Source organism: Taudactylus pleione, unplaced genomic scaffold (assembly GCF_031769625.1).
Source record: "Taudactylus pleione unplaced genomic scaffold, aTauple2 ptg000760l, whole genome shotgun sequence".
Classification (NCBI taxonomy): Eukaryota; Metazoa; Chordata; class Amphibia; order Anura; family Myobatrachidae; genus Taudactylus; species Taudactylus pleione.
Window position 1 is genome coordinate 407,249 of NW_028285162.1, and position 25,526 is coordinate 432,774.

General features: G+C 45.3%; 1 protein-coding gene across 3 annotated transcripts in view; it reads left to right on the forward strand.

The window, feature by feature from the left end:
- The window catches only part of SNX9 (sorting nexin 9), a 225,173-nt gene that overhangs the window by 165,084 nt on the left and 34,563 nt on the right, over nucleotides 1–25,526 (forward strand). For all 3 annotated transcript variants that reach the window (XM_088457395.1, XM_088457396.1, XM_088457397.1), the window contains exons 5-9: nucleotides 7,320–7,467; nucleotides 13,440–13,590; nucleotides 14,543–14,627; nucleotides 17,193–17,318; nucleotides 17,905–18,022. In XM_088457395.1, the coding sequence (XP_088313521.1) occupies nucleotides 7,320–7,467; nucleotides 13,440–13,590; nucleotides 14,543–14,627; nucleotides 17,193–17,318; nucleotides 17,905–18,022 (628 nt within the window). The remainder of the gene's footprint in view (nucleotides 1–7,319; nucleotides 7,468–13,439; nucleotides 13,591–14,542; nucleotides 14,628–17,192; nucleotides 17,319–17,904; nucleotides 18,023–25,526) is intronic.

A 25,526-nucleotide genomic window follows, 5' to 3' on the forward strand; every position in this document is an offset into this window, starting at 1 on the left:
GTCTCTACTTGTTCTTGTGGTGGTGCTTTTTGGGAAGGACAATATTGGACATTTATGGATGCAGTATTCCTTCTGGTATTTGCACTGGGGTGACTCATTTAGCCGCTGGACTTACAGTGAGGTTTTAGTTCCCCGACTGAGGGAGCACTTAACGTGGATTTCTGCTCACAGTCTCCTGAGGTGCAAACAGAAATCATTGTTATCTACTGCTTCTGGGGCTAGCTGCAATGTTACCGCAGGGGCGGTAAATACAACCCAATGACAGGATTTTTATCAAACGCCAACATAACTTTCTTTTCTACTTCATGGTCCATAGGCTATCCACAGGATACCTTTGGGTATAGGTGATGATGTCAGGCATCGGGCACCACAGAGTTAAGTTTTTCATCCTCCCAGGATGCACTGGGGTCCCTCTCCTATACCCCGCCCCCGAGCCTCAGGCACTCAGTTTTCGATGGTGCCCGGCTCGGAGTCGGAGCACCTGTAACAGGGGAGTTGTTTTGGCCTCTGAAGTTGTTTTTGGCAGCTGTGGCTGCACATCTGAGTGTACAGCATGGACAGTCTCAGTACTGACGTCCATTTTGTCACTCCTTCACCCCGCCGGTACCAGAACGCCAGTACCGATCCGGGGATGCTGGTGGGTAACTGGGGTCACAGCTAGCGGTGGCCCCGGTTACCTGGACTGTGGCTGGATGTACAGGGAGCAGGTAAGCGGCGGGGTCCCGCGGAGGGTCCCCGCCGGGAACACAGTCCTAAGTCCCCAGGCAGTCCTAAGTCCCCAGGCATGGAGCCAGGTACTAACCTGCGCTTCCGCGGCTCCCTGGGACAGTGAGCCGCGGCGGTGCCGACACGTCCGGCGTCCTGGGGGTTAAATGGCCAGGGGAGTGCGCCTTCCCTGCACAGCAGCCGGCGTCTTCCCCTCTGCACACGGCCTCTCCACAGCGGTCTGTGCCTGTGTGTAGCAACTCCTCCCCCGGGCCCGCTCCCTTCTGCTCCTCGGCGGCCATTTTCTCAAGCTTGGCAAGCGCTGCTGGAAGCTGAAATGGTGGCATCGTGGTCCGGGTCCCCCCTGCATACCTTTCCTCCGGTGCAAGGTCAAAGTATGCAGCGCTGTTTCCTACCAGACTCTGGCCCTCATTCAAACCCACTCGCAAGCACTATGCGCTCGCAAGCGGGTCGATGGTGAGGGCCTGCGCACGCGCAGTGCTCACAGTGCGCGTGCGCAAGCCCCGGAGCGAGTGACAAATCCACTCGCTCCGGGGCTCACTACAAAAGGGGCGGCTGGCGATATTGATCGACAGCTCGCCACGTTTTGTAGGTGGGGTGGGGGGGTGGCCGGACAAACGGAGGCGTTCCTGAAGGAACGCCTGCCGTTTGTAGGCGGTCCTACTGACATCACCAGTGATGTCAGTAGGGAGCTTCCTGCTCTGTTAGAGCAGGAAGCTACTTGGGGCTTGCGGTAGACGAGACCCTATCGCAAGGGTCTCGTCGCAAGCCCCGATGGTCTCCCCCATCGCGACCATCACCTGGTCTCTCGCTAAAGCTGTGGGTGGTAATGCACAGCTTAGCGAGCGACCAGGAGGCCACCTTTCTAAACAAAAGTGGCTGCCCTCATTCAGAGCAAGCGCTCGCTTTTTGCGAGCGGCTCTGAATGAGGGCCTCTCTGCGTAGTTGAGCTCAGCGCTGAGAGTGCAGGGTTTGCTTTTGCATTGTATGTGACTTCATGACATAGATGCTGCCTGTACTTTCACTTTCTTCTGTCAGCCATTTTACTATCCCTATTATTCATCTGATAAAGCCCTAGCGGTGCGGTGTTGCAGGGTGTTTATTACCTCACAGTGAACATTATTGTTTTTCTGTGTGAGGAGTCACATACACTCTGTCACTCATCATGTCTGAGAGTGATTTTTCCTCTCCTGCTAAAGTGTACTAAATCTAATGTACCATTTGCTGAGGGAGATGGGAATGTGTAGGGCCTGTTATGTGATATCACGCCCTATCTATGTAACTATGTCTGTACAGGAACCACCCTGGGCTTGTTTTGCTAAGGCACTTACAACCCTTGTGGGCCAGTTAACTCCTCCCCATGCGTTCCCCCAGATGGGGTTAACACAGCAGTCGGTGGGTTAATCCCAACTACAGGGGTTCCCACGGCAGTTAATGATACCCCAATGTCTCCCGCTATCACCCCCCAGGTCTCTCAGGAGCCTGCATGGGTTAATTCATTGTCCAATACGGTACAGCACCTGACAGACATAAGGGGAATCCTCCTTACGGCCACCTAAGTGGTCGTTGGTGTCTCAGACGCCTCAGTATGATGAGGATGATGTGTCGTCTGATGACAGGGAGATTTTTGACTATTCGGACCAAGAGCCCCCTCGTAGAAAGGAGGCTGAGTCCAAGTCTAAGGTATATATACTTGGCCTTATACGGTGTTGGTTATTGAAGATGAGGAACCCCGTGACTAAATCCAAATACGCCTTCTTTAAGGATGTTAGGGGTGATTCCACTGTATTTCCTCTATCTGGTCAGTTAGTGGATCATTTAGAGGAGGTGTGGAAAAATCCTTGTAAGCGGTTCCAGCCTCAAAAACGTTTGGCTTTTGCATTCCCCTTTGCAGATGATTATTTCTCAAATATGGGAAACACCTCCACAGGTTGATTCGCATGTCACACGCCTGGTGAAGAGTACTACATTGCCCATGCCCTCCATGTCCTTCTTGAAGGATGCTACGGATCACAAGGTTGAAATATGCCTGAAATCCATTTATTCCCTTGCTGTCCAGACCGTCTATGGCCGTGTGCTGGGTGGCCAGAGCCATGGAGCACTGGGCTGATAGCTTGGAGGCGTCTCTGGACACTTGACTCGTCACCTGAGCAGGTGGAGTTAGTGGGTAATCTCAGAGACTCAGCCATGTACATTAATGAGGCAGCCTTGGATATAGGTCTCCTCACTTCCAGAATCTCTTAGGAAGCAGGGGCGGCTCGCGCACCTTATGGTTGCTCTCTTGGAAAGCGGACGCAGATTCCAAGAAGGGTTTGGAATGCTTGCCTTTTAATGGACAAGTCCTCTTTGGTCCTGATCTGGACAAAATTGTGGCTACTTTGGCAGCAGCTAAGTCTGCGTGCCTGCCATCAGCTACGGTCCCATCAGGGTCGGGTTCATCGTCCTTTCAGCCTTACAGAACCCAGGGTAAGTTCAAGGTACAGTCCTTTCTGAGACAGGCAGGAGCCAAGAAATCTGCGAAGCCCAAGAAGCAGGCTTGGAGTACTAGACGTCCTGCTCCCAAGTCGGACGACAAGCCTTCAGCCTGACGGGATGGGCCTCTCTTTGGGAGACCCCAAAGTGGGAGGCCGACTTCTTCAATTCGCCCAGTGTTGGCTTCTGACCACCTCGGACACTTGGGTAAGAGAAGTAGTCTCTCAGCGGTACACCCTCTCCTTCCGGCGGAGGCCCCCCAGCCGTTTTTTCACCACAGGTCTTCAATCCAATCAGGACAAGGCCCTGGAGTTCCGGAAGGTATTACACTCTATGATCCAAGCTGGGGTCATAGTGCCGGTTCCTTTGTCTCAGAGGGGATTGGGGTATTACTCCAATCTTTTTCTGGTACGGAAACCCAATGGGTCCTAACGGCCAATCCTCAACCTCAAATCCCTCAACAAATTTTTTAGGGTTCCTTGGTTCAGGATGGAGACCCTGCGTACCATCATTTTGGTGATGGAACCTGGGGATTTCATGGTGTCGCTAGATATTCAGGATGCTTGCCTGCATATCCCTATTGTCTCAGCGCACCAGAGTTTCCTCAGGTTTGCAGTGTCAATGACCACTTCCAGTTTCAGGCACTGCCTTTTGGTCTGGCCACAGCGCTTCAGGTGTTTACCAAAGTTATGGCAGCTCACCTGCGGATGCAGTGGGTTCGCTTGTTACCCTATCTGGACAACCTTCTGTTGTTGGCAGAGTCTCCAGAGAAACTTCAGCGCCATCTGCAATTGACAGTCTCTGTGTTGCAGAATCACGGCTGGCTGATAAATTGGAAGAAGTTCTCCCTGGTTCCTTCACAGAGGATGATCCATCTCAGAGCCCTGTTGGACTCCCAACATCAGAGGATCTATGTGACAGAGGAAAAGATCTCTGCATTGCAGGCAAAAGTACGCAATTGCCTGCGGAGTCGCCGGGTGTCTACTCACTCGGCGATGAGGTTACTGGGTTCCATAGTGCCGATGCTCGACCTGGTGAAGTACGCCCAGTTTCACTCCACACCTCTGCAGAAGTTGATCCTCTCCAGATGGAATGGGTTGCCCCATCGGATAAAGACACAGACAATGGTGCTTTCCCTGGAGGTTCGTCTGTCTCTGGCCTGGTGGCGGCAGACTGCTCACCTAAACAAGGGGCGCCCGTTTTGGATTGCAGATTGGGTCCTTCTAACAACGGTCGCCAGTCTCCGGGGCTGGGAGCAGTGACGGGTCCACACTTCTTCCAAGGACGGTGGATGCCAGCAGAATCTGCTCTTCCAATAAACATCTTGGAACTTCTAAGCTCTCCAGCAAGCAAGACATGTCCTGCACGGAAAACCCTTGCAGGTACAGTCAGACAACGTCACCACGGTGGCCTACATAAACCGCCAAGGAGGGACCCGCAGCCAGGCGGCTCTGACAGAGGTGTCCCGCATTCTTGGGTGGAAGGCAATCTCCATGCAATATCGGCAGTGTTCATACCAGGAGTCCTCAACTGGGAAGCAGACTTTCTCAGCCGTCAAGACGTGCATCCAGGAGAGTGGTCTCTTCACCAGGAGGTGTTTCAGCTACTGGTGAATAAGTGGGGCCTTCCAGAGATAGACCTCATGGCCTCCCGACACAACAACAAGCTACCTGTGTACGGGTCAAGAACAAGAGACACAGAGGCACTTCTGGTGGACGCACTGTCAACCTTCCAGTTTGCGTACCTCTTCCCTCCGTTCTCCCTTCTTCCTCGAGTGTAACGCAAGTTCAAGCAAGGATGTGGCACGCTCCTGCTGGTAGCTCCAGCGTGGCCCAGACGGCACTGGTACTCAGACCTTCGGAGTCTCTCCGTAGACAGTCCAATGTTGTTGCCTCAACGTCCGGACCTGTTGTCTCAGGGTCCTTGTCATCACCCGGACCTGGGTCGTCTGTCTTTGACGGCGTGGCTGTTGAGACTGCCCTCTTAAGGTCCAGGGGTTTTTCCAGCTCTGTGATTAACACCATGTTAAGAGCACGGAAGCCTTCGTTTGCAAGAATTTACCATCGAGTATGGCATACTTTCTTTCAGTGGTGTCGCCCTAGAGGCTATGCTCCTCGGGTGTTCCGGATTTCGAGAGTGTTGGCTTTCCTACAGGCGGGCTTGGATCACGGTCTTCGCCTTGCTTCTCTGAAGGTGCAGTCAACCTGTCGGTGTGGTTTCATCATAGGATTGCTACGCTTACTGATTTCCACACCTTTCTGCAAGGCGTACTTCGTATTCAGCCTCCCTTTGTTTCACCTGTGGCTCCTTGGGATTTGGCTGTGGTCCTTAGGGCTCTCCATGGACCGCCATTTAAACCACTGGGCTCAGTGGATTTGAAATGGCTTACAGCTAAGCCTGTTTTCCTTCTGGCCATTGCTTCGGCCGGAAGGGTTTCAGAATTGGGGGCTCTCTCATGTCGACCTCCCTTTCTCATCTTTCATAGGGACAGGGCCCAGTTTTCTCCCGAAGGTGGTTTCCACATCAACGAGGAAATTATTGTGCTAGCCTTTAATTTACCAGACCTCTTTGTTGGTGAGGCCACCTTGGATGTGGTGTGGGCCTTGAAGATTTATGTTGACCGCTCCACTTCTTTTAGGAAGTCGGACTCTTTGTTTGTCCTTTATGGCTTCCAGAAGAAGGGTTGGCCTGCCACTAAGCTAACATTGGCCCTGATTCAGACCCACTCACAAGCGGCTGTCCGCTCGCAAGTGGGTCGATGTTGTGCACTGCGCATGCGCACGACGGCGGGAGCTCCGTCGTGCGCATGCGCCAGACGCGACGAGCGAAGGACTTTCCTTTGCTCGTTGTGTCTGATCAAAGGGGGCGTGCTGTCGATGTTGATTGACAGCACGCCCCCTTTGGTGGGCGTGCCGGGGGCGTGCCTCCCTGACGGGGGCGTTCCCAAGGGAACGCCTACCGTCAGAAGCCGGCCCACTGACATCACTAGTGATGTCAGTGGGAGTGATTTTGGCTCTGATAGAGCCAAAATCACTCCGGGCCTTGCGGTTGAAAAACTCAACCGCAGGCTCCGGCTCGCAGTGGCGATGGTCAAGACCATCGCGGCCATCAAACTGCACGCTCGTATAGGCTGTGGGTGGTGACCCACAGCTATACGAGCGTCCAGGAGGACGCTCCATAATTATGGAGGGCGGCCCTCATTCAGAGCGTGCGCTCTGCTCAGAGCGTACGGCTCTGAATGAGGGCCATTGGCAGGATGATTTCGCATGGCTATTTCTGAAGCTTATGTTCATGAAGGCCTTCTTTAGGGCTCATTCCACTAGGTCTGTGGGTCCTTCGTGGGCAGCTTGACGTGGCACCTCAGCAGTTCAGCTGTGCAAGGCAGCCACGTGGTCATCTGTCCATACTCTCTTAAAGTATTATGCTATTGATACCTTCGCCTCTCAGGATGCTTCTTTCGGGCGGCGGATTCTCCTTACAGCACAGGAGCGTCCCCACCCTTAAAGGATACTGCTTTGGGACATCCCCAAGGTATCCTGTGGATACCCTATGGACCCTGAAGTAGAAAAATATGAGATATGGTAAGAACTTAATATTGTTATCTCTATTTCTACGAAGTCCATAGGGTTCCACAGGATTTCCGCCCTGTCGCCCCTGTACTGCAGATGGGCTTTGATCTGTTCACCAGTTTTTCCGTCTCCTTCTGGTGAGAATGTGATTTCTTGTGTGTTCCAGACCTTTCTTCTCTCTCTTTTCTCCTCCTCCGTCCTATGGCTTGTGACGTAACTGAGTACCTGAGGCTCGGGGGCGGGGTATAGGAGAGGCACCCCAGTGCATCCTGGGAGGATGAAAAACTTAACTCTGTGGTGCCCGATCCCTGACGTCATCACCTATACCCAAAGGTATCCTGTGGAACCCTATGGACTTCGTAGAAATAGAAATAACAAAGGTAAGTTCTTACCATAGCTCATGGAAAGACTTAGTAATTTTTTTGTGTTTGTTGAAGTATAACTTAAATGATAATAACCATATGGTTTGCTTGATCTACAATAAAATCAAATGAATTTGTAATGTTTTAATTGACAAAAAATCTTAGAGGGATTTATTTGTTTAATAATCAGGCAAAAAATGACCCCTGGTCAAGCTGGAATGCACCTAAGCCTGCTGTGACAGATAGTTCGGGTGATGCTTGGAGTGCAAATCAGAAAAATTCAACATCAAACAACTGGGATGCTGCGTTTGGTCATCCGCAGGCTTACCAAGGCCCAGGTGAGATACACATGTAGTAAAAATTTTATATCTATATTTCACTGCATGCAAATTTTTTTTTAATGGCTACATAGGCAAATGCAGTATGGGTTGCCATTTGCCCTTTAACCCTTCCTCCTGGCACAGCCAGTGCCTCAAGGCTCAAATGGTGACCACAATAACATATAATAAGAATTTTACTAGCGCTGCAACCATAACATGCATTATGAGGGACGGATCAGAGCTGCTACACATGCCCAGTGGCAGCAGCTTCGTCAACAAGCCTGTTGTGTGTGTTGCCCTGAGCGCTCAATCAGTGCACCGCACCAGAAGCAGTTGGCATTAAGAGACAGGCATCTTAACATAAGGAGGGAGAATGTGTGCTTAGAAAACTCAGTTTTATCTCCATCTGCTTATGTTATGTATGTATATTAATTATAGGATGTTTATTTTTTTCCTGACCATTTGTTATTTATATGAGATACATATTTGATACAGAAATGTTGTTTTTCTTCAAGATCCATAGGGGGATCCACAGGGATACCATGGGGTGTGTGTGGTTGGAGTGATCCAGGCACCAAACAGTTAAGCTTTAGCTCCCAGGATGCCTCGGCCTTCCTCCACATATACCCCGCCCCTAGCCACCGGAAGACAGTTTTTAGTTTGGTGCTGGACAGGATCAGTCGCACCTTTGATGAGTTTTTAATTTTATTAGTTTTTTTATTTTATTTTACTACAGAGCAAGCAGTGCTAGGCGTCCCAGGGGTTAATCCAGCACAGGGAGCTTTCCCACTTCTGGCTGCTCCTCCTCCTCCTCCTACCCTCCTCCCTATATGAAATGCTCAGTAACCATTATTCAGTGCTCTACTGAAGCTTCTGGTCTCAGAAAGTTTGGGTCCAGTCTCCCTGTATACCTCTCGGGGGCCAGGTTATACAGTGCTCAAATCCTACCAACCTATGTGCTTGTGTAGTTGATTCAGAGCCCATTGCATTGTATGTGACTTGTGCTAGCTCTGCTGTGGTGATACACTAAGTTTCTGACTGTCAGTTATTCTTATCACTGCTGTTTCTCCTATCAGGTGTGTAAGGGTTCAATAGTACTTCACATTTGCTTGTAGTTGTGAAGGCTGTCACTTTGCGTTGTTGCCTTTACACTTATTCTGTGCTATTTACTGCCTATGTCTTCTGAAGATGAGGATAAACAGGAAGCAGAGGCCCCTGTGCAGATTACATGCAAATCCTGTTTTGTGGGCTTGTCCTTTTAGGATTCTATACAAGATGGTTTGTGTGCAAATTGGTATAGATTTACTCACCAGTCCACATTACCAGCCGCGGTATATGAGCCACCCTGGGTGTCCTCCTTATCCAAGGTTATGATGCAGCTAGTGGATCGTTTATCAACTCCCATGCACCTCTTACCATGGGTTACCCACAGCTGTTACAACCTACAATGTCTGTACCCCCTACGCTGTCTACTTGGATGGATATTTATGCCCATCAGAATATGGCTCAAACGTCTGCCGAGACTCAGCAAAAGTTACAGGCGGGCAAACCATTAGCCACCAAAGCACATAGGCGGACTGTATTATCCTCTCAGTCCACCCAGCTTTCGGATTCGGACGCATCATCTGAGATTATGCACAAGGTTCTCTCTCCGAATCACTCTTGGGGGAGGAGCACCTTCAATCAACAGTGGATGTTCTTGCTTTAGTGAGGTTGTTTAAATCAATCCTGAATATAGAGGATGATAAACCGGCCCCTAAACCTAAAACCCTGTTGTTTAAATGCCAGAAGGTGGTTAAGGCTGAATTCCCTCAATCAGAACTGCTCACTGAGCTCATGGGAGAAGATTGGGGTACTCCTGGCAAGCGATTCCAGGTCCCAAAGAGATTCATGTCTTTTTACCCTCTCCCTACTAAGGAGTGTACTAAGTGGGAAGTCCCTCCAACTGTTGATTCACATGTGGCATGCTTAGTTTGAAACTACGCTGCCATTACCGTCTACATCATCCTTTAAGGAAACCAAGGATAGAAAACTAGACACTAAAGTCAGTCTACTTGCTTTCTGGCTCTATCATTAGGCCAGCTATGGCTGCGGCCTGGGTGGCTAAGGCTATCGAAGGATCGACAGGGGCACTGGAAGAGAGCCTGCCATCAGACGCTACCAGGGAACAACTGGTCTATAGAAGTGTCCTCTTATTTTGGGAGAATCTGCGTTGGATACTGCACTCCTTGCCTCTCAGGCATCTGCGGCTTCGGTAGTCGCACACCGGGTCTTTTGGCTACGGTCCTGGAAGGCGGATCTGTTATCCAAGAAGGCTCTTGAATACTTATCCTTCTCTGGTGACAGGTTGTTCGGCGAAGAATTGGACAAGATTGTGGCTACCGTAGCAGCCTCTAATTCTGCCTTTCTGCCATCAGCAACTGCCAGGGTAAGGCAAGAGGACAGTCTTTTCCCAGGCAGTCTAAGATCACCAAGCTGCGAGTAAAGCAGCCTTGGTTGGCCAGACGTCCAGCTTCTAAGCCTGACGACAAACGTTCCGTCTGATGTGGCGGGCCTCCGGGGGGATCCCAGGGTGGGAGGCCAACTTCTTCAATATGCCAACTCTTGGCATCAAACAACAACAGATGCCTGGGTCTGAGAAGTGGTCTCTCAGGGGTACGCCCTTACTTTCTTGAGGCGTCCTCCCCAGCAATTTTTTTGTACAGGTCCCCCATCAGACCCTATAAAGTGCCATTCACTCCCTGCTGCGTTCAGGGGTAATAATATCGGTTCCATCGGCTCAAAGAGGAATATGTTTTTATTCCACTCTCATTTTGATTCAGAAGCTGAGTGGGTCTCATCAGCCAATTCTGAATCTCAGATCCCTCAACAGGTTTATCTGAGTGCCCAAGTTCCATATGAAAACTTTACGATCAATTGTCCTGGCAATGGAGCCTGGGGATTTCCTGGTTTCTCTGGACATTCAGGATGCATACCTGCAGGTACCTATTACTCCAACCCACCAACGGTTCCTACAATTTGCTGTTCTGCAGCAACATTACAAATTTCGGGCACTACCCTTTGGTCTGGCAACAGCCCCTCGGACCTTTACTAAAATAATGGTGGTTATGGCGGCACACCTCAGACACCAGGGAGTCAGAATTCTGCCATACATAGATGACCTCTTAATATTGGCAGACTCACCGGTTGTGTTACAACGACATCTCCAGCTGACCGTGGACTGTCTGTAAACACACGGCTGGATAATCAATTTGAAAAAGTCTTCCCTATCTCTGGCACAGCAGCTAATATATATCTGGGGGCACTCCTGGATTCTCGAATACAGAGGATCTTTCTACCAACAGACAAGATTTTGACACTACACTTGCATATTCGCAGCTTGCTCCACAATCGGAGGGTATCCATTCATTCAGCAATGCAGGTCCTGGGGTCCATGATATCCACCTTCGATATGGTGGAATACGCCCAGTTCCACTCCAGGCCTCTGCAGCAACTGATTCTCTCCTGGTGGAATGGACAGTATCATCTGATTTGGCTTTCCCTCTCATGGTGGCTACAGACATCCCATTTGGACAAGGGTCGCCCCTTCTGGATTCTCAGACCAGATGCCAGCCTTCGTGGATGGGACGCGGTTGTCGGTAATCATTCCTCTCAGGGACGGTGTACAACACAGGAAAGTTGTCTGCCCATAAACATTCTGGAGCTTGGGCAGTGTAAAGAGCACTCACTTAGGCACCAGATCTCCTCCACGGCAGGTCGGTCCAGATCCAGTCCGACAATGCAACTGCGGTAGCATACCTCAACCATCAGAGAGGCACGCAAAGTCGGGCAGCCATGTGGGAAGTGTCAAACATTCTGGTCTGGACCGAAGGTCATCTCCCAGCAATCTCAGCAGTGTTCATTCAATGAGTCCTCAACTGGGAAGCGCACTTCCTAAGCCGTCAGGGCATACACACCGGAGAATGGGCTCTCCACCCAGATGTCTTTCAACTCCTGGTGGACAAATGGGGCCTGCCAGACGTAGACCTCATGGCCTCATGTCACAACCACAAGGTTCGCAGGTACGGGTCCAGGACCAGAGACCCCTCAGCCTCCTTCGTGGACGCTCTGGCAGCGAGTTGGGACTAAAATCTCTCATACCTCCTTCCTCCGATCTCCCTCCTCCCGAAGGGTGGTTCGAAAATTCAAGCAAGAAAGCGGCACAGTGATTCTAATAGCCCCGGCCTGGCCCATGCGACATTGGTTCACCGACCTATGGAGTCTCTCCATAGACACTCCGTTTCCGCTTCCTCTATGGCAGGATCTGTTGACACAGGGCCCTTGCCTGCACCCGGACCTACCTAGTCTGTCTTTAACGGCGTGGCTCTTGAGTCTTCCCTCTTAAGAGCCAGACTTACGAGGCTCAAGGCACGTAAGTCTGCCTCAGCTCGCATCTGTTACAGAGTTTGGTACTCTTAATTTCAATGGTGCTCCCCCAGAGGCTATGACCGTACAGTTTTTAGGGTCTCCCAGGTGCTTGGTTTTCTCCATCCTGGCGTAGACCTTGGTCTCTGCCTGGCCTCCCTTAGAGTTCAGGTTTCTGCTCTGTCAATCTGGTTCCAGCAAAGGGTCGATCCCCTGCCTGATGTCAGAACATTCTTTCAGGGTGTCCTGAATGCAAGCACCTGTTGATAGGTATCAATTGAGCAATTTCCATTTTGTGTACTGCTTTCTATTACCTTGTCTGGTAAATGTCTTCTGTTTTGGATAAAGCTTTTCAGTCTCACCGCTTGCTGGCTATCACACCTTACTAAGGTCCATAATGGGGAGTGTGTGCGACTGGTGTTAACTCCTAGGGCACATGCCCAAGGGGGTGGAGTAGTTTCTGCCCCCATCATGACCCGTTTACATCTTGCATTCACAGCACTGTGTGACATCACGTGTGCTGTGGTGGGGTGCGCAGGCTCAGGGTGCCTCTGAACTTTGCTTTGTCATTGCTTTCACCTCACTTGTTAACACTGAGTCTTGGGAGCGCACTACACCAGCAATTGTGTGGCACAGAAACTCAGAGCACTATTTCTAACAGCCTGTGGTTTCTTATTCAACTGCTGATTTCCATGATCCTCCATCATTGCAATTAATTCTTCAGATCTGAAAAAATGCTGCCCCTACCCCATTTACAAATGAGACTTCAGTTCTATGGGGCAACACAACCATATTACTCACTCACCCTGCTGCCATTAGTCCCTCCACGTCCTTTCCTGCAGTCCTCTAAACTCTGATTGGTGGATAGTTCCAACCATCCAGCAATCATTGTGTGCAGACATCCCAACACTGTGTTGGTGGATGGACAGAACCATCATCCAATCAGCACTTAGTCTAACACAGCTGGAAGCTGCAGGACAGGTATGTGACCGGCAATGGGGAGACACTGCCTGGCCGTTCAGACTGCATTTATAACACAATTGGAGCAAACACGGAGTTGCTTCTGCTTATCTCCTGGCCGCCAAACATGATGAGGTGTGGATTAAAATTGTAGCAGCCCAGGGGGGTGATGCTTCCCTACCCCTCAGCCCAGTGTCCACAGCAGCTAGCTGCTTTCTCATGAGAATTACTGACAAAGATGAAGCTCACTTGCTGAAGTTTTGTAAGGGAAACATGCTGCTGTTCTGAAAGCTGTTCCATGTCCTTCAACAGAGTTTCATATCTCCTGGTCTCTTCATTTTACACTGCAGTCTCTTGTCAATCATGTACTTTGCTTCTTGTAAATCTTGGTTCATACATTTATACACCGTGTTACTGTCATCCAGCAGAGACAGATCCTCTTACAAAGTGTTGTTTTCACAAGTGTAGAAATTGTAGACATTAAAAAAGTTTTCCAGATTTTACATTTTTTTGCTTTCATACTAGTGTGTAAGTATTGCTTCTATAGTTGTTTTTTCCTGGTATGCTTTTAATATTTCATAATAAAATGTAATTTTCTAATAAAAATGTTTTCTACCTTTTACCAGCTGTTGATGACGACGAGTGGGATGATGACTGGGATGACCCAAAATCCTCTCCGCCTGGTTATCTTGGCTATAAAGATTCAGAGACCTCTGAGCCAGGCGCACCTCAGAGGGGGACTGGGAGACCAGCTTCCATGAAGATACCTCTTAACAAGTACATAACATTCTGAGCTAAACAAAGAAGCATTGACATTTCTTACTATTGTAGATTTGTATAAGCTGTAATTAATACGTACTTAAAAGGTTTATTTGTTAAACGTTTTTCTAATATTTCAAAAGTGCACTTAATTTGGTTACATATTGCATGTTGTCTGGATTTGTGGATTGTTAACTCAATATATTAATGTACTGTATTTAATTGTCATAACGGAATTAAACAATCTTAAATGAAGTGCACATGGTAAAACCCTATGAAATTAATGTTATAAATTCTTCCCAGTCTTAAAAAGACAACTTAATTTTTAATTTTCCTGATATTATATGGTACAGAGCTTGTGTCACTGCATATTGAAGTATTTTTACTTTTACATCCACTATTTAATTTTTAAAACTATAAGTTACTTATCCTTTGTCAAACTTTCAGAAATTATTATGCGACAAGACTTGTCACATCTGACGTTTAGATTATATTTTTAATTAGGTCAAGCATATATTTTAGGAGTAGATGAGTATGACTGTAGAAATATTTATAAAATTGTATCTTTGTATTTGTTAAAAAAAAGTTATTTGTACTTAATAAGTTAATATTTAGATGGGTATGTTATGCCAGTGCTCTGGATCCCGGCGGTCAGAATCCCAACAGCAGCATGCCGACATGGTTAGAATACCGTCACTTGTCGGTCAGTATTCTAACCCTACCCCTCTCCTAACCACCCCCCTTGTGCCTAAACCTAACCTTCCCACCCCCCTTAGTGCCTAACCCTAACGCTAACCCTCCGCTCAACCCCGCCACTTACCTTCGCTGTGCCGGCGCGGGATTCTGACAAGTGTTGGGATTCCGGCACCAGCATTCTGAGCACCGGGATAATGACCGCATCCCTATTTAAATGTATCAAATAATCTAATGTAATTACTTCCCAGTGTCTTAATTTCTGTTCTTTCAATAGATTTCCTGGTTTTGGAAAATCTGGAGTTGAACAGTATCTCTTATCCAAACAAACAACAAAATCCAAAGAAAAAATCCCTATTATTGTGAGTAACTGCTATTGTTATCTTTGTGTTGGGCTACACTCTCTGATAAGCAGGGTTGTTTTGCTGTGTTTGCATCATTATGGCTCCAACCCTGGCTGTTCAAAAGCCGTCATTCACATCATCCAACCTCTGGTCTGCCCACTTCAGTCAGGAAGTGGGCAACAGTGGGAGACTTGCTAAATCTGTCAGAAGGCCGGAAGAGCACCCCTAAATTCAGGACGCTCCCAGAACTTCTGGGACAGTTGGCAAGTAGGACTTTATCACTGGTTATTCATATGTGAGTTGCTCTTATGGTGCATACACACGGTCAGATTTTTCTTTAGATCTGAACGATAATGATTTCAAAAACCGTTCAATCGCTCATATCTGAAGGAAAATCTGACATATCTGACATGCCTGAACGATGGACGATGAACGATGCGCGTTCCCGATGCTCAGATAAGGATATCTGACCTCTGATGTGTTTGCAGTCAGACTCGGACGATTCCATTCATCTTAATGCAGTCAAAAATCGTTCAGTCGTTCAAATCGTTCAAATCTTTGGTAAAATCTTTCAATCGTTCATCTGACAGATCCGTCAAATCTGACCATGTGTATGCTCCATTACTCTTGTTTTTTGTCTTGGCAGTACTTTCTAGAAGTAAATTTTATCATATTTTAATAAGGTAGTTCACTTATGTCCTGCACATCTCCATATCAATTAAGATTCAGGGTTTGTAAGAAAATAATTGGGCAGGCTTTTCTTTTTTTGCAATTGGGAGTAACTACAGTTTCATGTGGTCTTGAACCAGGACATGTGCAGATATGTCAGTTAAGTGTCACAAAAATGTTTTGTCCTCCAAACTTTAGATAATTTGTGTATAGAAATATAAATAAAAGTCTTGATTGTCACTATGTCACATAATGTGCCCTCACATCTTTGCTGCAGTCGTGCCAAATAGCCCCTCTCGGTGCCCCAGGTCCTGTAGCGCCTGGTGGTTTTTTGCCGAAAATGCATCTGTGTTGCAATACACTGATTAATTTTATATGCGACACTTGTATATCTTTGTGCGACTGAGTCTCTGAATCTGTATGCAAAGTGCTACGATGCAGCAGCCAAAGCTTTTTTCCTCCCCATGTTCTGTTGTGCTTCGTATGCAGACTCAATCGCACACAGATATACAAATGTCACAAATCCGATTGATCAGTGCAGTCTCCTGGTGCATCCTAGTTGCATCGTATTGAGACTACAACACATTTTCAGCGAAAGACAGATGCCTATCGCTATCAAAGTTGTACAGGACCGGGCGGCTCACTCACGGCGTGCATCTTGCGACACATGAAGTATTTAGGCTATGTACTATATATTGTCAATGTTGACCTGCTGTCTACATTGTGAATGTGGACATTCTGTTGGGCAACATTCTGACTACATACTATTCCTACATTACTGAGCTGTTCCTGTTATCACGTTCTCTCTTCTCTACCAGTCACTGTACAGTAGCTTCATTATTGATATGTAGCTGTTAGTGGAGTTGAAAGAAGTGTTCTTTAAGCTTTTCCTTTGACCACACTGCCAGTATATATTTATTGTAGCACAGTTTGTACAAATAGTGTTCGCCTCTATTATTATGTGTTCTGAGGGGAGGTTTCAGAACTAGATAGTCAGAGCTTTAATAACAATGTGTATATTATTTTTAAGAACTAGGTGCCTGATTCAGCTTTGTAAACAAACCCTATTGTTTAAAGATCTGCTCATGCGCAGGATCTGTACTACATATCTGCAGATCTCTTCCTGTGAGCTCGCTTGCAGTGCTTGGACGCCACAGCCTGATTGAGAAGCTGCTGCCATTTGGGGGCAGAGCGAGGGCGGCGTCAGGTAGCTGCCCCTGTTTTCTGGGCATGCTGAAGCCTGTGGCTGCGTCTTCACTGGCTTCAGCTGCGTGAAAACACTGGCCATCCCTGGGAACCTTAAGGTTACTTAGATGACTGATGTTCATACAGAGTGATTTGATGCTGGAACATTAGCATACAATTGCACAGCCACTACGTACAAAGTGTGCAATAGCGTACAGCTCTGTATCAGGTCCTGTAATTTGAATTCACTAACGTTGCTAAAGTTATTCTGTAATCCCCATATAACTGTTTTGGTTCCCCATTTCACTTTAATTTTATTTTTGTCATATTTAATTTGTTTTGTAAAATTATTTCCGGTAGCTTTCACTAGGATGTTGTTTCAGATATACTGAATAGCTACTGTATGGTCACCAAGATTGCACAGTAATATCAGTATGCATTTATACAATCTATTTCTTAAGCTTATAAAAGCAGGAGTGGTTGTAGTGTCTCAAATATAACATCTATGAGGCAGATACGAGGCATTCCTTGGACAAATGACTGGAGTGTTTCAGTGTTTTGATTTATTTTTTTTTGGTTTATTTGTTTTTTTGGATTTTTTTTTTCTTAACAGATAGCATACACCATTTATTTTTGTTAGAAGAAAATATCACTTTATTAATCATTTACTGGATTCTTGTGTTACCCCCTGTTACATCCATAATGGAAATAATTTTGCATTGGATTTAGATTGGAGATTATGGGCCAATGTGGGTCTACCCAACCTCAACATTCGACTGCATTGTAGCTGATCCCCGTAAGGGAACCAAAATGTATGGTCTGAAGAGTTATATAGAATACCAGCTGACAACAACAGTAAGTGAGCTGAACATCTCTTGTTATTGTGGACATGTGTAACACATTTGCATGGAATCTGACCTCCTCAGTCTCTAATAAGAATAGCATGTAGCAGCTGAAATTCTTTAATGTTCAAGAAGTTGTTTTAACAGCACTGAATGTCACATGTTTCACAATGTGTTTACTTTTGGGTATATATAAGAATGTGGTGTATAGTGGGATAGCTTGTCTGTACTGTAGTTCTAGTCCTGTTGCACCATGAGTACCTCTTTAGCACAAGGGTTAAATTGCACACATGCCACTGCTAGTTAATAATGTGGCTCTCGAACAAAATAATACATGTTCAAGAGATCAGAGATATCTTATTGTCATATAACATTGCTAATTGTTATTTTTCCCTTAATGTTTCAAGACATCTTTCAAATAAACCAGTTCTGTTTTTTTTTTTGTGCAAAACACTCAATTAAAAACATTTTACCTTTTCCTTGGGGCCTTTATTACTACGAATAAACTGCGTATTGATCACCAATACAAGGCAACTACAATTCTGCCAGAGTTCTTTGATAAATCTCTTGTTTATAGCAGTTTCTTTTACCTTTTCCAGAACACAAACCGGTCTGTAAACCACAGATATAAGCACTTTGATTGGCTCTATGAACGTCTCCTGGTGAAGTTTGGGTTAGCTATTCCGATCCCTTCTCTTCCTGACAAACAAGTTACAGGTAACATTTTAGAAATTCCCAAGCAGGTTTCACCTTAGGCTGACCTCAAAGCCAATCTTTGAGAATAGTCACCAATACCTTTGTACATCTACAAGGACAAATGTGTTTAATATATGATGATATATTAAACACATTTGTCCTTGTAGATGTACAAGGGTATGTATTTACAAAGGGTATGTAGATGTACAATGTGCTATATAATTATGCTATCCTCATCTTTTGTTATTCATTTAATTATGTGAATTTGAAATTTAGGGCTAAGTTGACCATTCTGAATCTATAGGGTCAGTGCTTACATATTTTAGGTTAATACATTTGGTGCATCTTTACTTACATTTATATTTTTTGATCAACATACAAAGCATTAGCTAACTATTCAAACCAGATCACAATGGAAAATGTCTAGTACTGAACCCTAGCCAGATAACTAAAGACACTGCACTTATTTAGTACAAAATAGAACAAATAAATATATTGTATGTCAGAGAAGCATTCTATAACACTGGCTGGAAAAGTCTCCATGATGGCCCAGCCAACAGTGTCTGTGTAATGGCCCGTACACACGGGACGATCAGACAACGATCAGATATCGTTGTCTGATCGTCCTGCATTTGCTGGATGTTCGATATCAAACATCCATCAACATGCACCAACCTCCAAACGATGTAACGACCCGCGATCGACGATTGCGGGTCCCTATAGCAAACAGGCTAACCTGGTCGATATCGACCAGGTTGGCCTGAATGCACGGGCAATGGTCGATATCGACCATCCATGCCTGCGCATCGACCATCGTTTGACCGGTTGAGGATTTAAAAAAAGAACGATAAACGATATCGTTTATATCGTTCTTTTTATCTGACAGTGTGTATGTACCATAAGAAGCCAGCATTTGGACAAGTACTGAGGCTATACCCCACTATTCCTGTTCCAATGGTTCCCCTATTGTATATGAAGTACTTGTAGGTTTTCATTTCAATTTCAGAATGTCCCTGGAGACTGTAGGAATTCTTGTAATTTGCTTGGGAAGGGCTGCTTTTACCTTATTTTGGTGTCACTGTGACAGTAACCTTCAACCCCCACACTGCAAATATAATCTGCAAATAAGAATTCTAAACGGGATGCAGTGTAGTAGAGATTTACTGTACTTCTAGTCATTGTGACATTGCCAAGGATGTAAGAAATATTGGGCCTGATTCAGAGCCACTCGTAAGCGGCAGCTCGTTCGCTCCGAGCGATGTTTGCCCAACTGCGCATGCGTACGGATCGTTATACGCATGCGCGAACCAGTCAGTGCGGTCGAAATTCATGTGCTCGCAAAATAGTGAATGCCTGATAATTTGAGTGACAGAATGAGGCGTATGTGGGTGGTAACAGGGGAAGGTGCTTGAAAACGGGGTGTGGAAATCAGAACGCAGGCGTGCTTAAAGGTCAAAACGGGCGTTTTATGGGTGTGCATAATTAAAACAGCAGCGTCATTGACCACGTCACTGGGTTATTTTATAGCCAGAACTGCTCGCAAAATTGTGGTAGCAAAAACCGACAAGAATAGCGAGCAGTTCATACCCTGGTCGATGTACTCGATTAATCTAATAAATAGCGGAAAAAACGACCGCAAGTTTTGTACGCTCGTTCACACCTAGAGGCGTGAACAGACCGCAAACAGCGAACGGTTCATTTGAATATCCACCCCTATTTTCTGGACGAGCGAGCGCTAATTACGTCCGGCTCTGAATCAGGCCCATAATCCTAACACAAGGAATTCCCTTTCCTGAATTTGTCACATTATGGATGGTAATTTTTGCTAGAATACATTTGTCCTTTGTTTCTTGTGTTTAATAGCTTACTGGAGAGCAGACAGGTATGCTATTGTTTCAACCTATGCAAATGAATTTCTATATGAGTTGTTCAAAGTGCATGTAGATAAGGCTACATTTCTGCGATAATAATTAATGATTACTAGGAGAACAGAGTTGCCATGTATTAATTGAGCATTTAAAAAATCAAATGCAGAGGTACGTAACCTGGCTGTTCAGAAATGTCAGAACGTCTGCTTCCTTGCAGACCCTGGCAGTGCACATCGGGAGTCTCTGATGAGCAGTAACTAGAGAGAGAGAGACAGGTTGAACTAACCACTCTGTAGTGCTGTGTGTGTTTTCTTCATTATGTCTGGCTGTACTGTAAGAACTATTTTCCTCTTTCACCTATGCCAGATGAGTCAGACAGACCAAGCAGGAAAAGGCACTGCAGTCACGCGCAGAGGAGTAACAGCAGACCCTGGAAAATGATTTATATTTTTTAATTACAGTAGCAATGCATTATATGAATTGACAATATTCTCATTACTATAGATCAGCTAAAGAAATTAAAATAGAGATTGATGCAATTAAACTTCTACTACAAGTACTTGAATAATTCATGTTGGCAAATTCTAACAACTGTTTGGACAGCTTGCTAATGAACAACTTTAATGTTGTTATAGTTTGAATTTGCCCACCCAGCTGTGACATCAGACCATTGAGCAAGTGTACGGGCGGTCGGCGGATCACCCGAAAACTCAGCCTGATGCGATCAACTGTGCTGCACAGCCGATGCGATATATCTGTGAACGATTGAACGGCCGATATATATAGTTTAGTGTGTACCCAACTCTAGTACCATGGGGGCAGATATAAAACTAGTTGTAGTCAGCCAGACAATTGAAGTATTCACAGCAGAACAGATTATTATGGAGATGAAGGCAAATTTCTTAAGGCGCTAGTAACAACTGTGTTACTATCTATCACTAGGCCAGAACAAATTGAAAAGTAAGCAAAGTCTGTTTTGCTTTAAAGCGTCTTTAATACAGGATGTCTTTCAAGCTGACTACAAGAAAATGAATCATCAAAGAGGGACAAAACATTAAACCACTGTTAAAGCTGTATTTATACAAGAAAAACCATACCAGTCTAATTCACACTGCTCAGCATCAACTCCCACACTCAGCCACTCACTATAGCATACCAACATGTCTTAATTATTAAATCCTTATGGACAGCAATGAATGAAACAGTTAAACTAATAAGCTAAAAACTCAAGTCCATAAAATACGGTTGAAATAAATTATAAACTTTTATACAAGTGTTCCCCTTTAAAACTGGGTACACACTAGGTCGACTATCTGACGATTGTTGACGATTGTTAAGTGTATACACATTTACCAATTGTCTGCCTGATGTGCCGGGATTGACAGCTCAACTGGGCGGGCATTCAAATTCCCCCCAGTTGAGCTATCAATCACCGCCGGGTCCATGCAGAATGTGTACGGGTGATCGGCGGATCACCCGTACACACCAGCAGATGACCGATATAAGAGGTCAGAGGACCCTGCTCACAAGTTTACAATCTATAGGAAAATAGGAATTTGATACATGAGGTTAAGTGCTACCTGTAGAAAGTGCTTAATGGGTTGTATGATTCAGTGATATAGCAGTATTGTCGCCAGTTTTGGCCTGGGATCTAAGAGTTGTCTGAGAATATCTGAGAATGGAAAGAACACATGTAGATTTTGTTTGATCTGTGTAAATGGGAGGTTATTAGGTATAATAGCTTAAGTATGTTTTCTGATGGGACCTGTTGGGTGGCTAATACTGGCACACTTTCACCCACATGTAAAAATTAGATTTGAATATGCAAAAAGATCTTTTTAAATTAAAGTCAAGGGATGAAAAAACCCTATTCATAAAGATATTCCCTGGCTCTAAAACTTTTTTTCTCCCAACAGAAGTAACTTGATACTTAAATGTTCTTTGTGGTGTAGAGTGAAAGCTCATTTCTAGGTGCAATCTGACAATTTAATAAAGTATACAATAGGAACACAAAGGACCGGATTAAGGCGCGCGCGGGGGCCCCCTTCAAACCCCCCTATGCTATACATAGCCTACTGCACCCCCCCCCCTTCCTCCAAGCCACACGGAGCCTACTGCTCCATCCCCGCCACTGATTACTCACCTGCATGGCCTCCTTCCTGGCAAAGCAGCTCCCCGTAATGCCGATGAGGGGACTCTGGAGCCACGACTCTACACTGTATGCAGCAGCACTTACTGTGCTGCTGCATGCAGTAAATACAGAGTCAGGGCAGCTGAGCCTCACTCCAGGAACAGGTGCCACTGGACACTTGTTCTCGGCAGGGTCACACCGACCCTGTGTGGGAGCCCAGGGACAACTGCCCCTGTCACCCCCCCCCCACCACCACCACCCTTTATCCGGCCCTGGGAACAAAAGTACACAAGACATTATTGATAATGGAGTCCTGCATGTACCCTATATTGAATTTATGAACATTATTAGAGGCATTGTGTAAGAACACAAAGGCATCAGTGACCAAAACATAACATTCAAAAAAAAAGTATTGGTGGGGGAAAACAATTCTTGACCTGTAAAGCGACACCCATTTCTGTACACCACACCCATTTTAATATTTAAAAATTAGGACTGTCCTGCCAAAGATGGGACTTGTGGGAGGTATGGAAAATAATAGATAGCCACCAATCAGACATTTATTTTGAACTATATTGATTTAAAGCCATGTTTGACAGTTTTCCAGTTATTGTGGAACATTTGTAATATTTGCACGTCGTTTTTAGGTTTATTTGAAAAATAAGTGTATCTTTTACAGTTACTAATATTAAAGTTACAAAAGCGATGAACATTAGCTTCCTCTGCTGTTTTTATTTGACCTTTTTATTATTTCTCACTACACCAAAATTAGATTATAGTCAGATCCAAAAGATGATGGACTTGCTGTGTTTTGTATTACTAAAAGCGTTTTCAGCGGTATCGGAAGAGAATTGTTCATTGTCGTCGACCCCCCCCCCCCTTCCCCACTGCTCATGCACAGCTTATAAACAGGAAAGATGTAAGGATCACTTAGACCAAGGATTGACACAGATATGTGTCCTGGTGGCAAGCTTCTGCGTGTGTCAATTTCCCCTAAAAGAAGACAAAACTGCTTTGTTACTCATATACTGTTAAGCAATAATTACAGGAAAGCATAACGGAATGTAGACACCAGCTACAATGATGTATATGTAGAAAGAAATATATATGTGACAACTACTTTACAGTATTTTTTGTGTTAGAAGTGCAATATGAGTGTCTTTGTGGCTTTCTTAACTAGTCTAGCACTACTACTTGTTACGATGAAAAGGAAATCTTAAATCTGGGGACAATTTTAAATATAGTCAATAAAAATATATACAGTCCTTGAGATGGTTTGATCATTTTGATTGTGATATTAATGAACCTACAATATATATGTACAGGTTGAGTCTCCTATATCCAAAATGCTTGGGACCAGCGGTATTTTGGATGGAATCGGTATGATTTATTTTAATCCCGACAGCGGCTGCCCGACATGGGTGAAAATCCCGATCGTCCCTAAGGTAAGTATTGACTAACCTAATTCCCTCCCCTAACCCTCCCTTAGGGGTGCCTAACCCTAACCTTCCCCCCAGTGCCTAAACCTAACCCCCCCCTTCCCCCCCACCAAAACCTAAGTCCCGCTATCAGCGCTCGGCGTCGCTTCGATCGGGATGCCGGGCGTCGAGCTCCCGGCGTATGTCTAATGACAGGCGTCGGCATATCGACGCCTGTCTTGAGACACTTGCCGGGATATGACAGTCGGGAAGCCGGCTGTCGGGATTAAGTCCTCCGGCTTCCCGACTGCACACCATTTTGGATAACGGAATATTCCGTATTTTGAAATAATTGCATACCATAATGAAATATCTTGGGAATAGGACCCAAATATATACACAGAATGCATTTATGTGTTATATACACCTTATACACACAGCCTGCAGGTAATTTTATACAATATATTCAATAATTTTGTGGCTCAAACTTCATTTGTGTTTCATATACACCTTATACACACAGTCTGAAGGTAATTTTATACAATATTTTTAATAATTTGTGCCTTAGACAAAGTTTGTGTACATTGAACCATCAAAAATCAAAGGTTTCAGTATCTCAATCATGCCAAGAAAATTCTGTATTTCAGAATATTCCGTATTTCGGAATATTTGGATATGGGAGACTCAACCTGTATATATATTCTAGACATTATTCCTATTTCTTTCCAAGCTGTCCTTTCTTTAACTTTAAGTGCGCGTCCCCGCTTTTTGCCCTATTCAATTCAGGCGAAAACGGATAGCAGCGAATGTGGAACAGGCGTAAAGTACTGTCAGAATTGGGGAAATCAGTCTGTACCCCAAAAAAAGATGCAGTAACACAGGGAATCAATGTAGATGTGTACTAATATACCTAATAAAAGTGTTTGGGGTACTTCAGTTGTTTAAATTGCTTCTTATTAGCGTCTTTGCATAAGTGATGAAGAATGGCATAAAGTAGTATTTTTTGGTGAAAACAAGTATTTCTAGTAAAATTTGGGGTACTTGAAAATGGGTGCAAGCATATTTTTATGTCTCTAAAGTGAACTTTTAAAAAAAAAAGTCAAAAACGCACCTGCCGCATGCACCTGCAATCCTAAAAGCACCTGACCCATTCTTGCAGACCCAAGAAGTCTATTTTGCTAGTTTTTATGCTTGTCCTCCCACTTTTTACTTTTTCACCCCAAAAATGAAAGTACTTTTTTGGGGTGTTTTTGGTGTGCAAGATTTGACCTTTGGGGACTGTCCCAAGGGTTCTGGGTCGTTTCCCCACGTTTGCACCCCAAAATAAAGATTTTGCACTTCTTTTCATCTCCTATTCAGTAGAGAATCTTTTTTGCCTATTACATTGCATTGAGTTTCCCCTTAGGCAAATTCCGCCTGGAATTGAATTTGGAGATAAGTTCAGAACAGGTGAAAAGCGGCAATAGGCAAAACTTTAGTGCGGATTACGGCTTTTCGCGTCTAACTGAATCCGGCCCATTGATTGAAATTAATAAGCTGTTACTGGTAGGAAGAGGAGCACAGGTCAGTGCTGTGCAATGACACTGCCATACAGTGCCTGCCTTGCGCTAAATGGGTTGGGCAAGAACTGCTTAGTGACATAGGAAACATTCCCTCCTAGTGGCCTTCCATAACATGTTTTCACCAGGCATCTCATAGATACTAACTACTGTATATTTTATAACCGTTTTGTATGTTGCTGCTATAACAATTTTACAGGACAGGTCAGAGTGGGTAAATGTGTCTCTCTTGCTAAATTCTCATTATAGAGTACATTAAACAGAGTTTTATTTATGCTGTGTTATCCATGGTACATTCTGTGAAGGCTAAGAGCAGGCATTGTTTCTCTCAGATATTAATGGATTTCAGGTTGTGAATTTCCTCCTTTGTTTATAAATTGAAGGTTAAGGTCACACAGAGTTCACAAATTAGTAATCCTATACACTTTTAGTCACTGGCTAGCATCAGTGCAACCGTCAGTCATCACCCAGTCATATAGAGACTGCTGCTCTGGGGTTTAGCAGGATCACACAGGCAAGTTTCTGACACTTACCCCTCAAACCATATGT